The sequence below is a fragment of the Carassius carassius genome, chromosome 30 (assembly GCF_963082965.1).
Source record: "Carassius carassius chromosome 30, fCarCar2.1, whole genome shotgun sequence".
In the NCBI taxonomy this organism is placed as follows: domain Eukaryota; kingdom Metazoa; phylum Chordata; class Actinopteri; order Cypriniformes; family Cyprinidae; genus Carassius; species Carassius carassius.
Window position 1 is genome coordinate 5,859,432 of NC_081784.1, and position 16,215 is coordinate 5,875,646.

Sequence of the window (16,215 nt, forward strand, 5' to 3'; positions counted from 1 at the left end):
ATATATATACAGTAGTATGTAAACTGCACAGTATGCAAATTTTCTGCATTCATTGAAACCTGTATGACCTACGAAAGTACATATTCCAAATATTCAGTGTACAACAAAGCACTCTATTTAATGTTAATATATATATATATATATATAGTGCTTTGTTGTACATATATATTAGATCATAACATATATATAAAATGTGTCTTGTCATAGTAGTCAACGAAATATGAAATTAAGGTGCGGCTTTATGTTATCGAGAGGAGTATGACTCCAGGACACTATGGCTCCTGCGGCCCTTTAAGACGCTGGATTTTGGGAGGTGCTTGAGTTCAGTTCAACACACCCGCCGCCTGACGCTCCGCTCGACGCCCAGGAAGAGAAACAACACATCTATCGCCGCAACTTTAAATATGACTATTCATTTGTTGTTTTGACGTGTATTTTTATCGTGTTTACGTTACTGTAGCGGTACTGAGGGTAATAATGCTGGATGGTTGGACTAATGAAGTTCAGTTTGGATTTCTCCCGGTTACTGGGGCTCAGCGGTGAGTTTCACTGCATGGAAACTTTGTTTCTGACTGTCCGAGATGTAAAGTTAGTTTTCCACGTACCAGAGCTGTAAAACACACGTCACAACCCGCTTATCTCACCTTAACGCGCGTTAGTGACAGTGATATATTGTTTTATTATACCAGTCAGTTTTATATATATATATATATATATATATATATATATATATATATATATATATATATATATATATATATATATTACAAATGTATCATATATATCATGATGTCAATTATGCAAATGTTGTTTAACTCCACATAACTGCAGTTGTCAACCGGAGAGACCATAATTGTTTCCAAACCTTAAAATCCGTCAAATCCATATTTAATGTTCAATATTAAAATGTTACGAAAAATAAAAGTAAAATAATAAGTTTCAGTTTCTTTGTGAGGCGTTTTGATTATACAGTTTGGTTTATTGTTTAAAACTAATGCAAATATACTGTAGAAATCACGTGAAGCAGTGAAGCCTTTGAATCACAGAGACACTAAAAATGATTTTAACAGCTGGTCATTACCTGTTTGAGTGTGTTTTTTAAACGTTTACAAACCGATTCAGATTGCATCCTAATGTAATGATAATTTGTAATAATTTCAGTAGGATTGCCTCAAGTCTTTTTTGCCTCAAGGGCTAACATGTATTTTTTTTTAAGGTTCTTCTTTCTTAACAATAAGCACCAAACTTGATCAATAACCATTTTGGATTCTCAAGTTACCCCTATATGGTTCTTTGGAAATCTAACAAAAGTTATTAACCTTGAAAATACAAGCTTGTAGCTGTTATTTGGAACAAACTTAACTTAAGCAATATGATATACTTAGCTAGTATATCATATTGCTTAAGGTGGGCAAGATTGTTTTTCAATCAGTTTTATTCCAACCCTGGTCCAACTCACATACACGAATGTGCCACTTTATGATGTAATAGTGTGACTAAACCCCGCCTCCTCATAAGATCAATGCCTGCTTCTACAGCACTGCCTGTTTAGCTCCGCCCACCAATTTGTGCATGTTGTAAGTAAATAACAAGAGAGACAAACGCAGAGAGACAAACGATAAAGGGACTCAGAAGACAACAAGACGCTGTGCAGTGCCAAGTTGTGGAAAAACACAGTCGTCCTTCTGATCCCAATATTAGGAAAGAGTGGGTAAACTTGATTTTTAATGAAGATCCAGTAAGAATTTGGTTCTTTGTTCATTTTATTTTACCGGTGATTCGTTTACAAACAAGGCACAATTCCACACAGGATTTTCTGAAAGATTGAAACTAAATGACGATGCTGTGCAGACTATATTGGATCTGTCCGTAATGTCGCACCACAAAAGTGTGAGTAGCTGTTTTTATTATGTGGTCACTATTGCTTTGTCTGTTATTACAGATCATTTGATATGTACTTGGTATTTCTATGTTTATAACCCAAATCACAGCAGAGTCCATCTGTGTAGGATGAAGGCTGACAAACATACACAACTGTTAGCTAATCATCCCAGTGGGCGTTTACTTCCGAGTCTACAATCTGCCATGCCTATTCAAACAAAGCGATGAGGGGTTCAAAATAGGGCAGGAAGAGCCTATTGTAAATTATAATGTTTTTTGATCTAAAAAAGGACTGGAATTTAGAACCCCTGCATTAGAGCGTGATCCCACAGTTGCATGGGGGGTTTATAAAGAAAATGAAAATTATTTGAGGAACATTTAAAGGTTCTCCTATATGACATGAAGTACTGCTAGTCTTGTCTAATATTGGGCTGTATTTAAAGTTTGTAGTAGAAATGTAATATTCATAAGAAGAACAAGAACCATTACCATAAAATGCAAAAAGTGTAAATAGTTTTTTTTTTTTTTCTGGGCTGTTGCTGTACATTGCTATTTACTTGTTTGTTGCATTTTGTAGTAAAACATTCAGATGTTTTGTCAGATGCTTCGAATAGCTTTCAACCTCATTCCTGGTTTTGAAATGAATGTCTTTGTTACCATTGTAACATCCTTACAGTCCTCACTTGTCTTTTCTGCTGTTGCGTGCAGTACTAATTTGTAGTATGAGTCAAGATTCTCAGTTTTAATCAATGGATTCCGTATACTGACTCACAGCAGTGAAAACACTATCAGTTGGGATCATTTGCATGGAACAGTTTGCATGATCCAAAGAAGATGTGACTAGCCCAGGGCCACATGGTTTCTTTATCGAAGGTATATCGTTTTTTTGGACCGCCATTGTCACAAGGCCGTCAAAGTGTGAGATGAGTAACTTTAAGGGAAGTGTGCTAGCCAATGCATCACGCCTCAGATCACAGCTTGCTTGGATCTGCATTTGTTTGAGATTTGTGGTGTTAGATTTACTGTGATTTGAAACCGAAGGCAAGCTGTGTGCAACTCTTTTCTGCATTTGGGATATTAAGAGTGTGGCAATGGCTAATGGAGGTGATTGAGGATAGGGAGTGTCTAATGTGTCTTTGATTCTCTCTAATAAGGAATCAGTTAACAAGCATATAAAGAGTCAAATCCACATCTCTTTCTGAACCAGGAATTCTAGTGTTTGGGTAACAACTGTGGAAAAAAAAATGTGGTGACTTGGTGATTCTTTTCTGTTTATGTCAAACAAAAATGGATATTTTGGATATTCCGCAGATGGTTGCTTATTGTAATGTATCAAAGCTCTGGGCTGAATCAAGAATAAAACTATCACTGAATTGTCAAGAATCCCATAACAGAAAACAACTGAAAATTTTGTCTGAAAACCATCTGCTTATATTAGCTGATGGCAAAATCCAAATCACGGCTGTTGGAGGATCTTCAAAGAAAGCATTGTTTTACTAGGCAGCAGTGTAAATGGCTTTCTTGAGGAATGTTTTGAGCTGTGTAGTTTATCTGAGGCCATGTAGTTTGGAGAAATGACTGCAAGGTCTAATTTTACCACTGCAAAGGAAACTTTAGGCTATCTGACAGTTGAATTGCAATCCTGCAAGGACTTTGGGTTCCATGTTTGTTGAGTAATTTATGAGTGCAGTTTTCTTCTCACTGATAACTCAGTTTGCCCTGGATTTGGTTGGCTTTTAGCAAAGATAATGTGAAATTAAAATCAAGTTTAAAATTTTCTAACATAGACCAGGGGTGTCAAATTCAATTCCTGGAGGGCTGGAGCCCTGCAGAGTTCTGTTCCAATCCTGCTCCAACACACATACCATGTAGTTTTCAAATAAGCCTGAAGGACTTGATTAGTCAGATGAGGTGTGTTTAATTAGGGTTGAATCTAAACTATGTAGGCCTCTGGCCCTCCAGGATTTGAGTTTGACACCCCTCACAAAGACCTTGAATTTCTGGTCAGTAGAGAAACTAATGCAGTTCTAGAAGTAAAACCAAGACTTGATTGTGAAAGTTTCATGGGTTTGTAATTGTAGCACTCTGATTGAAATGACTGTCTGGCAGTTTTAAAGTGTAAAAGTTGTCACAAATGTATGGCTTTGGGATGGACTATAGGAAATGGTAAATGTTGGGATTTGACTATGTTCTAATACAAAACAAGTGGCTTGTGTTTTTCATTTCTGCCTTATTGAATGTTTTAACTCTGTTCACAGAGTGTGATGTTGGCTTATGCTTGACTGATTCTCTTGGCTTGAACTGGACTTTATTGATTGTTTTCTCTCTCTTATCTTTCCACAGGCTCCAGTGATGAGAGGCCAGAGGAGACGGACATGGGTGCCCTCCCCGAGCAGAATGTCCACACACTCTCACAGGTACAAGAACAGTCGGTATAAGCTATAGCCTGTTTATGAACCAGCTGCTTGCAGATGTTTTTTGACTTACTAGTTCAGTCAGAAATTAAATCTGAAAATAAAGTGTGAAATTTAATTAAGGTCTTTCAAATACTATGGCAACTATTCCTGCACAATTTCTGCACAATAACCTTAGATAGTATACTGTATAAAGTTTGTTTATTTATACACTTTTAAAGCCACTATAGAAACATTTAATGCCAAAATCTTTGATTAGTGTCAAAGGTTAAGTATGATATTTATTTCTACAAAAAAAAATGTTTTTACTTTTATTTGGCAAGGACAAATTAAATTGATCAAAAGTAACAGTAAAAATATATATAATTATACGAAAAAATTATATTTCTGCTACATGCTGTTCTTTTTATTCATGGAAGAATCTAGAAACAAATGTATGACTTTCCACCAAAATATTAAGTGGCACAGCTGTTTTCAACATTTCAACATTGACAAAAAAGTGATTTCTGAACAATCATGTGACAAATTCAGCTTTGGCATCACAGGAATAAATTACTTTTTAAAATATATTTAAATAGAATCAGTTACTTTAAATTATAATAATTTTTCACAGTATTACTGTTTTCACTGTATTTTTGATCAAATCAGTGCAGCCTTTATGGGGCTGTTTACACCTGGCCACTTTATGCGTTTTCTCAGATCGGATAGCTATCTGATTTATCAAAACGGTTCCCTTTACACCTGGTCACATGAATGTGTTTTTGCGAAACGGATTTAAATCCGATCTTCAATTCCCGCGCTATATGCAGATTTAATGGAGTGCACGTCACCGAAAGCAACAGATATGAGCTGCATTTTATTGATCATCAGCTAAAATTTCAAAATCAAAGACCGCAATAAGAGAGAGCGACAACAGCACTGGTAAGATCATTTCGTTTCTCTACTATTAATGATGATGATTGTGTGTTAAGCGTTCGCGACTTACTTTCACTTTGATTTGCGATAGTTTGCACGTTGGTTTAATGAATATATGCTCAGCTTCTCATCTGGTGGTGCGTGTTCCAGTAGCGTCGTCATATCTGGCTATAACATTACATATAGCCTATAACACGCCCTCACACGTTTATTTTTTTAGCATTTTGGGGAGGAGTACAATTTACATATGTGGTTTTAACAACCAGATGCATTTACACTTGTCTAGTTTTGTCTGGAATGCGGCCCAGACCACCTCCTGAAGTGGTTTGAGCGATCGGATTCAAATCCATCTCAAATGCGTTTCGGAGGGCATTTACACCTGGTCTTTTCACGATCGGATAGCTATCCGATCTGAGAAAACGCATGAAGTGGCCAGGTGTAAACGGCCCCTATGAGCATAAGAATCTTTAAAAATCGTATCAACTCCAAATGTTTGATGGAAGTAAATACATATACAGTTAATAAATTTTTTTTTTATTTGCATATTGAGGTAAACTCGCTTCTATTATCTACTAAAAATCACCAGTTGGTCAAAATCAATAGTACAAATGAGTAAAAAAAACTTTTACAGATGCCGATAATATTTGTGTGTAATGGAAAGCCACTGATACCGATGAAGTATGGCTTTAGGGTGTCCATATTTTTTTTGGGCCATAGTAGATATCTTTGGGTCTTTGGTGTTTTTGTTAGTGCATGAACATTATCTTCTAGTCATACCTCAACATATCAGTTGGGTTAAGGTCAGGTCAGTGTGCTCCAAACAGAGATACTCCCAGCATATACTGTGCAACTGCTTTGAGGCTCTTTTGTTCCAAGTAACATTGTGTATTATTTTGGTGAATGTTTCGCATTCATGCTGAAACATTTTAATTGTGTCTTATCGGTCCATGATAGTGTGCATTCTTTCAGTGAGTAACATTAGAGAGTGTAAGAGATGTCTTCTGCCCCATACCTTTTTCACTGCGGTCGTCTTTAAGAATTTAAGCTTTGATTTGCATTTGAAATGGTTAACCATTCACAGAATGAGCAAGACCGCTTTCATTCACTTTCATTCATTTGTATATTATCAATCTGCATATGGATTTATAGAGGCCAAAATCCTCCACAGTGGTTTTGTAACTGTTTTAATTTTATTGTAGCAAATATAGCTAAAGAAATCTATTTTGAATAAGGTACAGTAGGATTACCTTCTTAAACCTCTTAAATAAGGGACTTGCTGCACTGTTTGCTGCTATTTTGCACAATTATTTTTCTCTTCTGAAAGCAGTACCTGCATGTGCTGATAGTTTTATATTTGTGCTTTACAGGATGTCTTTATTGGTGAGGAGGGTCTCAGTGAGGAAGAGAGGGCCAGACGGAAAGCAGAGAGGCGCAAAGCCAAGAGGAAGGTGAGAGGAGTTGAACTTTAACACACTATGTACAAGAATAAGTCCACTTTAACCTAGAGCCGTCTGTCAGGGTAGATCTATTGAGCATTGTGTTTTTTTCTTATTGTGAACAGAGCCCTAAATAGAGCCCTAAGTAGATTTTATTACATGCATTGTGTTGCTGCCAAACATACATTTTAATTTGTCTTTTTATTTATTTATTTTTTTAGCGTCATCGTCAGCGAAAGAAACTAGAGCGGGGTAAAAAGGATGAAAGTACTGAACAGGTAAATTGAAACTAGTTTAAGGCTGAGGATGGTGTGAGAGGGCTTAGACAGAATATCATTAGAGATTTTTCTATATTGTGTATTCCCCGGTATGCAAATATGTCTGCGTGACAGTACTACTTAAAGGTTATATACACATTTGAGTGACAAGGAAACATGCATGAGTGAGAAAATAAAGAGTGTGAAGCACTTGATAGTGTTAAGTACAATAAGCAGTGAAAATGAACTCAGTGTGGTGCTCTCTCTGACTGACAAACACACACACACACACACACACACACACACATACACACACACACACACACACACACACACACACACGCACACACACACATACTCAGGAAGCACCTCTCCCAGACAGCATGCACTCACCAATTTGGGAAGTGCATGATGTTTAATAAAATTATTAAGCACAATAAGCAGTGAAAAATAACTCAATCTGCTGCTCGTGCTGACTGGCACACAGCCGAAGCTTGCGTACTGAAAGCCCCTCTCTCAGACAGCATGTGATCGCAAAAACAGATCTCTTTCGTGTTTCATGGTGCTTGAATGGTCAAATACACACACAATTATGTCAAAATGCTCGTCGTGTGGAGTGTTCATGTAAACGCATTCGGTTATGTGTTAAATGAACATAAACAGTTGTGTGAAAAGCGGATGTGTTTCAGTATATTGGACCAATGCAGCTTGTCTTAAAGGGACAACACTCTTATTTACCTGCTGCTGTCTGTCATTATTAATGTTAATGATTCACTGCATTTGACTAAATCACTGGATTTTTAGTAAGAATCAGTTCATGTTTGACTGGTGCAGTGAAGGCTATGCAGTGTTTTATTTATAAACTTTATTCTGTAATATTACTATGTTAAACCTAGCCTACTGAAGCTGAATAAATTAAAAGTGTGTTTAATATTTATTTGTTCTATTTTGTTTGTACTTTGCTTATTTGTCTTATTTTTAATAATAATAATAATAATAAAAGCTATATTGTGATTATATCGTTAATGTGAAATAAAATTGATCATACAATAAAAAAAGATTTTGGTTATATTGTCCACCCCTAATTGCTGCAAATCAGTGCATCATGTTCAGAAATGTCACTTACAACCATAATTATTGGGTATTTAAGAAGGCATGTTAAAAATAGTTGTGTTTTTGTTGCACACACACTGTCTAAAAATGTGGAGCCATTAAAAATGTATAGTGTTCACCAAGGAAGCATTTATTTGATCAAAAATACAGTAAAATAGTAATATTTTTGAATATTATTACCATTTCAAATAAAAACAGTTTTCTATTTGAATATCTTCGAAAATGTAATTTATTCCTGTGATGGCAAAGCTGAATGTTCAGCTGCCATTATTTCAAAGTCACATGATCCTTAAGAAATCATTCTAATTCAGCATCCTTTGAAATATTTAATGTAAAAGTCTTTACTCTCTTGTTGGTTGTGGAGTTGGTTGCTAGTTGTTGTTTTTTATTACTATTGTATTATAATCCTATTTATTTATTTTAATTTACATTGATCTTTCCATGAAAATAGCCATAGATGCTGGTGTAGCAATAAAAACAAACAATAATTATTATTAAAATGTGTATATATTTGTTTTCAGGGGGAGGAGAATGGCGGAGCTGATTCTGAACTTGACGAGTCTGAGGAGTCTGAGCCAGAGGAGGTGGAAGCTATAGGCCTTTCAAAGGTGGAAGAGAAGCCAGTTACTCCTTTAAGAAAAAGTTCTTCTGAAGCTCCACTGGCATCAGGGAACAAAAGCAACCGGCAGCCGACGGCCCGGTCTAGTGAGGAGGTACGAAAACTGAGCCAACTATACTGTTCCCGCTGATGGATGCTGAGAGTTTGTGATTTGAATGTTTAAATGACTAACTTTGACACTGTTTCTTCATCTTTAGGACCCGGGGTGGGATGTGAATAGTGCTTTTGTTGCCAATGCCGTCAGTCATATTCGACCCAAAGCTAAAAGTAAAGGAGCTCACAAGTCGAAAGAGAACAAGGAAAATGAAAGCAGACCAGGAGAAGTGAGTTTTTGTAATGGTTTATTTAATGTCCTGTGGTTTCTTGCCTTGTGCCGGCTTCCCATACTCTTGTGTAGTAAAGGTGGAGCCCATAAATGCTGAACTTGTGCGTTGGGATTCTTGGTTATTAACATAGTTCATAAATCTGTATGTGCTGTCACTTTGGGCTTATATGACAGCTTCTATTCCTTTCAGCTGGTAGTACTGCAACTGTCCTGATGGATTGCATGTTTCACTTTACTATAGATTTTGCCTTTATCCACCAAGGCCAATTGTTTTGTGCTTTTAGAACATGTTGAATTTAAACACGTTTTTTAAATATAGAACTACTGTGTGTAGTTTTGCACATGACTTCTTTCTGTATCTCCTACATGTCATTTTTTGTTGTGAAATAATACTTTAATTACTGCTGTATGTCTTTCACATTTTAGTTTGTTTGGTTTTTCTTGGCTAAGTTTAGTGTGCACTACCATTCAAAAATAGTTCATAGTAAGTAATTTTTTTAAATGAATATAATCAAGGATGCCTTAAATTGATCAAATATACAAATATTTAATAATAATGTGTCCCCAGTATCAAATAAATGCAGCCTTGGCGAGCATAAGAAACTTCTTTCAAAAGCAGTGGACTATTGTAATATTCCTGTAATATAAATATATATATATATATATATATTTTTTTTTTTACACAGGTCATTGGCTTATCAGATGCTAACACTAAAAGAAGTGCCTTACTAGTAGGTATGTAAAATGTCTTTCTTTCTGATACATTTCTAGACAAACTAGAGAAGGGAGGAATGTCTAGTGTGTGTGTGTGTGTGTGTGTGTTTTGTAGTTCACCCTAACATTAAAATGGTCATTGTTCCAAACTTAAATTTCATAATTTGGCTTCAGAAGACTAGTCCAAATTCACATTCATTATTGGAAATATATTTCAGAATGTTCTTCAAAAAGAAATCGGTTTGGAAAGACTTGAAAGATAATTAATGAACTGAGTTTCATTTTTAGGTGATCTGTTTAACAATATTTCAAATGCTTCAGTTTCACACCATTTTTAAACAGTAATATCATAGTCAAACGTTTGTCCTGTTATTCTTTACCTATACACATACACAAGAAAAATTAGGACAAATGTCTTTTAAAAAACAAGGCATTAAAGTTCAAGCACCTTTAATGCAATGGATTATTTTGTCAGTTAGTGCAACACAACATGCTTTTTTGTTTCAAAGACATTTGTCGTTATTTTTCTTCCATAATCTCTTCCATATGAGTCCTCCTTTTTCTTCACTCCAGAAAGAGGGATTCGATTTGTTCAGGAGGGTCAGTACACGCAAGCTCTTAGTCTGTTTACAGAGGCCATCACGTTTGACCCGAAAGACTACAGGTGATGCACTGATATGCATGAAATCATATCCACATATCTTTCTTTTTTTGTTGTTATTAATTGACTTATTTTTGAAAAACAGGTTTTTTGGAAATCGCTCCTACTGCTACTGTTGTCTGGAGCAGTATCCTCTGGCCCTCGCAGATGCTGAGAAGTCCATCCAAATGGCTCCCAATTGGCCCAAAGGCTATTATCGTAGGGGAAGTGCACTAATGGGACTTAAGGTATGGACCAGTGGCATATTTATGTGTTTTTCTTCCTGTGTATGGAGGAAATCTGCATATAGCTGTGTATCAGTGAATCTGTATGTGGGTTTGTTTGTAATAGAGGTACTGTGAAGCTGAGAAAGCCATGGAACAGGTGCTAAATCTGGACGAAGACTGTGAGGAAGCGGTCAATGACCTCTTGTACTGTAAGGTGCAACAACTTATGGTAAGAACAGGATTTCTCACTTTAGTTAAATTAGTAGAGCATGGTCAAAGTTAGCAAAGACAAGGTTATGGGATCGAGTACCAGAGAACAAACTATAGAACGTGCTCATAAAATTTGTACGTTCAGAATAGCCAAAATTGCTTCGTAAAAAGCCTCTGCAAATCATTTTCTTTTCCTTTTTTCCCCAAATCTTTGTTGATTTCTTTTCAATGAAAGATCAGTGGGAAAAAATGACACTCTGCCATGATTCACCCATATTTTTGGAGCTACAGAACCTTGGTTGGAACAAAAGCAGCTCAGACATGCCAAGCATCTCCTTTTTTTTTCACAGAAGAAAGTCAAACAAGTTTTGAATAACAATAGAATGAGAATAATTTTCATGTTTGAGTGAAGTATTTTAGTTTAGAACGGGGTCAGTATACACCACGTATACACCAAAATATAATTTGTGGCCTGTAATTTACATTTAGTCATTTTGCAGACAATGCAAGTAATGCAGTGATGAAAAAAGGTGTTCTCATTATTAGGATCTTGGATATGATGAGGAACAGAGTATTCAGTTGCTGGAAAAATACAACACGGTGCAGGATGTTGTTGCAGCCAAGGGTAAGAGCCCTTTTTCATTTTGCCTAATTTTATATTGAGCCACACGAGGGTGCTCTTGATACACTGATTTACATCAGAGACACTGAGAATCGGAAGTTATTCTTGACCACAATCTTAAATGACATGAAATTCTGATTTTATATATTTTAAAACGTTCCTTATTCCTGATGCAGAGCTGAAGTTTCAGCACCATTACTCCAGTCTCCAGTGTCACACAATCTTTCTCTGCCAACATAAACATCTAAACTCTGCTTTATTGTACATAACACCCCTTTGATAATTCGCCACACTCAATTCAGTTCTCATGGCTAATTTTTTATGTTTATTATACAGCTTCAAATCAGGACTGTGCTCTCCTCCAACCAGGGTAAGACATCATTTAACTGATTTCCGTTTAAATCTTTGCATTTACTTATTTTTGAAATGTTGCTCTCTCCAATTAATTCTGTATCTATATTTACCTTTCTGTCTTTTTCTCTGTATTTCACAAGTCCTTGCAATTCCTTGTGGGTGGGAAACGTGACCACAGAACTGACAGAGAAACATCTGCAGGACCTCTTCAAAATGTGAGATTTGAATAACATTGTCTTTTTACAAAACTGAAGTTCTAAAACTATTTGCAATGATTTCTTTTTTCATTTTTGTTGATGTTTGCCAGTTATGGAGAAATTGACAGCATTCGGGTTCTGCATGAACGTTTCTGTGCTTTTGTTAACTTTAAGAACGCCAACATGGCCTCCCGTGCGATGGAGAAACTCCATGTAAGGGTAACACTGATGATAATTAAGTATTATTATTTTTTGTTGTTGTTATCATTATTAATCAAGTATCTTTTGTTTTACAAAGATGTGATTAAAAAAATAATTAATTATAATAATTAATATATTTTTATGTATTTACACGCACTCTTCTCACGCACTCTTCTCAGGGACATTTTATTGAGAATACCCGACTAGTGGTTCGATATCCAGATCGACGGATTCAGAGAGTCCTGCCAACACCTGCAATTCAACAACCTGCAGGGGCTGCTGGGTAATTCAGTCTCTTTGTTGTTAATGAGATGTTATCAACAGCACTTATTGTCTTCCATAAAAAAAACAAATGTTTTTTAAAAGAAACACAGATGTCCAAACTAATTTGTGGTTATTCCAGGTCAAGACGCAGAGGTCCTGTCAACGAAGATGAGTGTTACTTTTGGAGGACCACCGGCTGTCATTTTGGAGATAGGTGTCGCTTTAAGCACATTCCCGATCATCGAGGAAAAGACTGGCAACCTTGAGTCAACGCCAGCCTCTTTGGGAGATGACTGCATGAATGTAGGGACTGTAAACTTCACTTTGATTAACTGTAGGTCAGGACTAGTATTGTGGATCAGAGTCTTATAACGGCTCTCTTGAGGTCAGAGTTCTTCACTGTCAGACTCGGAACCTCACAGGGTTTTAAAGCAGACAGGACTCTGGGAAAAGTGTCTCTTTTGAGGTGAGGTTTGGGTGGTGCAGAGCGCACCGCATCGCCGCCTGCTGAGGTTTACACGGCCTCTCATATCATATGCTCTCTTCCTGTGCCAACACTACCAACCCAAAGAAGAGCCGTAGATCTGATCTGACATTTGAGTACATCCCAAGAGAATGACTTCAGTTCTGTATTTGAGGTCACAAACCCTCAAAATTTGGATGGGTGGATCATACCAAAGAATAATACTGTGCCATATGTCGATTTTACATTGAGAAAGAGAAAAGGCATTCAGGGAAAATGAGCTTATTTAGTTTGACTTGTGTGTTTTGCTTTGATTCCACCACCTCAGACACACTCAATCTATTCATTCATCCAGATTTTTAATTGGACTTTTCCAGCAAGTTCTCTCAAACGCCTCGAAATGGAAGACATTTGAGGGGATATCAGTATTGCAAAGGGCTTTGCGCAATAATTTGAAGCTTTAAAAGAAATTAAGTCTCTTGATAAATGATTTTCAGTTCTTTGTTTTGATTTTTCTAGCTGTCTTGCACTTTACCGTATCAGATAGTGAGCTTTAGGCTGTTCCTCGAGTGAAAAACATGATGGATGGTGTTTTTTTCCTCCTCACCTAAGATGAGTGGATGTTCTTAGGTGGTCAAAATCTTGTTGCTGAAGGTATTGATGATCTGTGGTCATCAGTGTTTTTTTTTTTCATTGTATTTTCCAATGGCATGCCATTGCCATTTAGATATTATTTACATTTATCTATAAATATAAACGTGGAATAATATTTTGGCACAAAGTGATCAAAAACACCGTTTTCGGTCATAGATCATGTCATGCTGCTTCACAAAATGCAGAAAATCTTGTGGTTTTCTTATGCAAGAGTTCCGAGACACAGGGAACTCTTGCTTTGGCACTTTTCATGCCGTCAGCGCAAAGTTGATCATCATTTCCTCTTTTATTTAACATTCTTGCTCTGGGTTTAGTGGATAAGAAGGACACCTCATGACATCATCTTGTAGAACAGCATGCACATTTTTTGTTTAAGTTATTATTGGTATGATAATGATTTCATCAAGCGATACTCTCGTTTCATTGCATTTGAAAATGCTGTTCTGAAACACTTAACCAAATAAACACTAATGTTAACCTAGTGTACCACAGACAAACACATTGCTATTTTTGAACATTACACTATTTACGCTCAGTTAATGTCTTTTCCTCAGTTTTAGGCTGTAGACACACTAGGGCTTTAAGTTTAGTTGGGCTTCTATTGACTCTATGTGACAGTCCAGAGTGCATTGAAAATATTTGCTTTATTATCAGATAGGTGGTTTTGGCATTAATATTTAAGCTGAGGTCCTCCATGAACAAAGGGGAAGTGACTTATTTGAACAATTCTTCACTTCCTCAAAGAGCCCTTAATAGTTAAGTCATTCATTAATGGATATGTATCACTCACATGGAGAAATTTCTCTCTTTTTGCAGTGATTCTCAAATTTCATTAGATTTTTCTTCTGTAATCTTTCTCACTTTTGTCACATTCATGCTCCGTATTCTTTTCAAAATGTATTTTTACTTTTATTTAGCACCGCTTTGGGAAAAAGTCATTGTAATAAATGTATAGAAACTTGATTTTCCTCATCTGCTTTTTTTTGGTGCTATTCACTGTAAGGCAGAGTTTGTATTGGAATACTAGCTTACTGTCTAGTTTTCTTGAAAATAGTTATTTAGCATGGATCTTTTCGCTTTTTGATGCCAAAATAAATGCCCTTAAAATATACACTACCATTTAAAAGTTTGGGGTCAGTGAGATTTTATATATATATATATATATATATATATATATATATATTTTACAGCATATTAGAAAGATTTCTGAAGGATCATTTGACACTCTAAATTCAAGTGTATATATCAACTGACACTAGATGGCCTTCTTTCAGAGGATTAACAATAAATTCACTAGTATGCCTAATAAACTAAACTCCATAATTTCAGCATAAACAAACGTAATGAAACAAATGTTTCTGTAATTTGTACAAATATCTAGTATGTCTTGAGAGCATCAGGATATAGACATCCAAAATAACTGAACCATCACAAAATTCTTCTTTCATCAGCAGTACTTGAAAGTGACCTGTGGTTAGTGTGGGCAGGCATCCCAAATGAAGAGCACTTGGCACACAGAGTACGAGAGTCAGGGAAAATACTGCTGGATATATAAGCAAGCCTTCACTCTATCAGAGCGTGTATGGCTTCCAGCCTGCTGTTGTGGCCTAGAGCCAGTGGTTTCTGGCCTGTATGTATTGTTTAGGAAGAGTCTATTGATAACACAGCTGTTGTGACTCAGTCAGTCCTTCCCAGTAAATGTGTCCACTGAATTGACATTTAATTGAACATTAAAGCATTTAAAGGAATAGTTCACCCACAAATTATAATTTGCTAAAATGTTCTCACCCTCAGGGCATCCAAGATGTAGATGAGTTTGTTTCTTCATCGGAGCACATTTGGAGAAGTTTAGCATTACATCACTTGCTCCCCAATGGATCAGTGAATGTGTCCAAACAGCTGCTAAAAACATCACCGTAATCCACATGACTCCAGTCCATCAATTAACATCCTGTGATGTGTAAAGCTGCATGGTTTTAATAATATTAATAATAATAAAACCTCAGTGTTCCACAATATTCCACACAGCTCCAGTCCATCAATTAACATATAGTGAAGCAAAAAGCTGTGTGTTCGCAAGAAACCCTGTTTTTATGATGTTTTTTTTTTATTTCAGACCGTTGCCTTCCCAAAAAAATGTATTCCTCTATCCATAACAATGCTTTCTCTAGTGAAAAAGTTGTCACGTCTGAATCAGGAGAGAAATATGCACCGAACAAGCACTCTCTACAAGTGAAAACAATGTGAGAGAACAAGGGGATGGACATTTCACTGGAGGAAGCAACAGTTTAGAGTTAAAATGCCTTGATTATGGATTTGACTTGGGGTTATGTGGATTAGGCTACTTATGGATTATTGTGAAACACTATGAGGTTTTGATCAGCTGTTTGGACTTTCATTCTGACGGCACCCATTCATTCACTGCAGAGGATCCATTAGAGAGCAAGTGATGTAATGCTACATTTCCCCAAATCTGTTCTGATGAAGAAACAAACTCATCATGTCTTGGGTGGCCAGAGGGTGATTACATTTTCAGCTATTTTTATTAAACTATTCTTTTTGTTGAATTAGGCTTTTGCTGTTAAATATTTTTAATATTTTAATATTTTAAATAAATAAATGCATAATTCACTGCTTTACTCTGTTTTCTGGCAGTATATTAAAAAAAGCAGCATAAAGAGCTTGTTTTTTTTGTGTGAAAACCATGGT

At 36.2% G+C, this 16,215-nt stretch overlaps 1 protein-coding gene across 1 annotated transcript; it reads left to right on the forward strand.

Annotated features, from left to right (window-relative positions):
- The first annotated feature begins 303 nt into the window (after positions 1–303).
- LOC132110470 (uncharacterized) lies at positions 304–14,467 on the forward strand. Its single transcript, XM_059517100.1, has 16 exons — positions 304–539; positions 4,225–4,298; positions 6,578–6,658; positions 6,868–6,924; positions 8,538–8,729; positions 8,833–8,958; positions 9,647–9,695; positions 10,248–10,338; positions 10,421–10,562; positions 10,666–10,770; positions 11,298–11,376; positions 11,710–11,743; positions 11,868–11,942; positions 12,035–12,137; positions 12,305–12,408; positions 12,529–14,467. The coding sequence occupies exons 1-16, from the start codon at positions 485–487 to the stop codon at positions 12,653–12,655; spliced, it is 1,494 nt and encodes a 497-aa protein (XP_059373083.1). The 5' UTR covers positions 304–484; the 3' UTR covers positions 12,656–14,467.
- Positions 14,468–16,215: the final 1,748 nt, after the last annotated feature.

Excerpts from the sequence above, each read along its gene's own strand:
- LOC132110470 (XM_059517100.1), top strand. The coding sequence starts at position 485 with ATGGTTGGACTAATGAAGTTCAGTTTGGATTTCTCCCGGTTACTGGGG. Across the intron at positions 11,744-11,867 it reads TGTGCTCTCCTCCAACCAGG|TCCTTGCAATTCCTTGTGGG; the intron begins GTAAGACATCAT and ends GTATTTCACAAG. Across the intron at positions 12,409-12,528 it reads CAACCTGCAGGGGCTGCTGG|GTCAAGACGCAGAGGTCCTG; the intron begins GTAATTCAGTCT and ends TGGTTATTCCAG.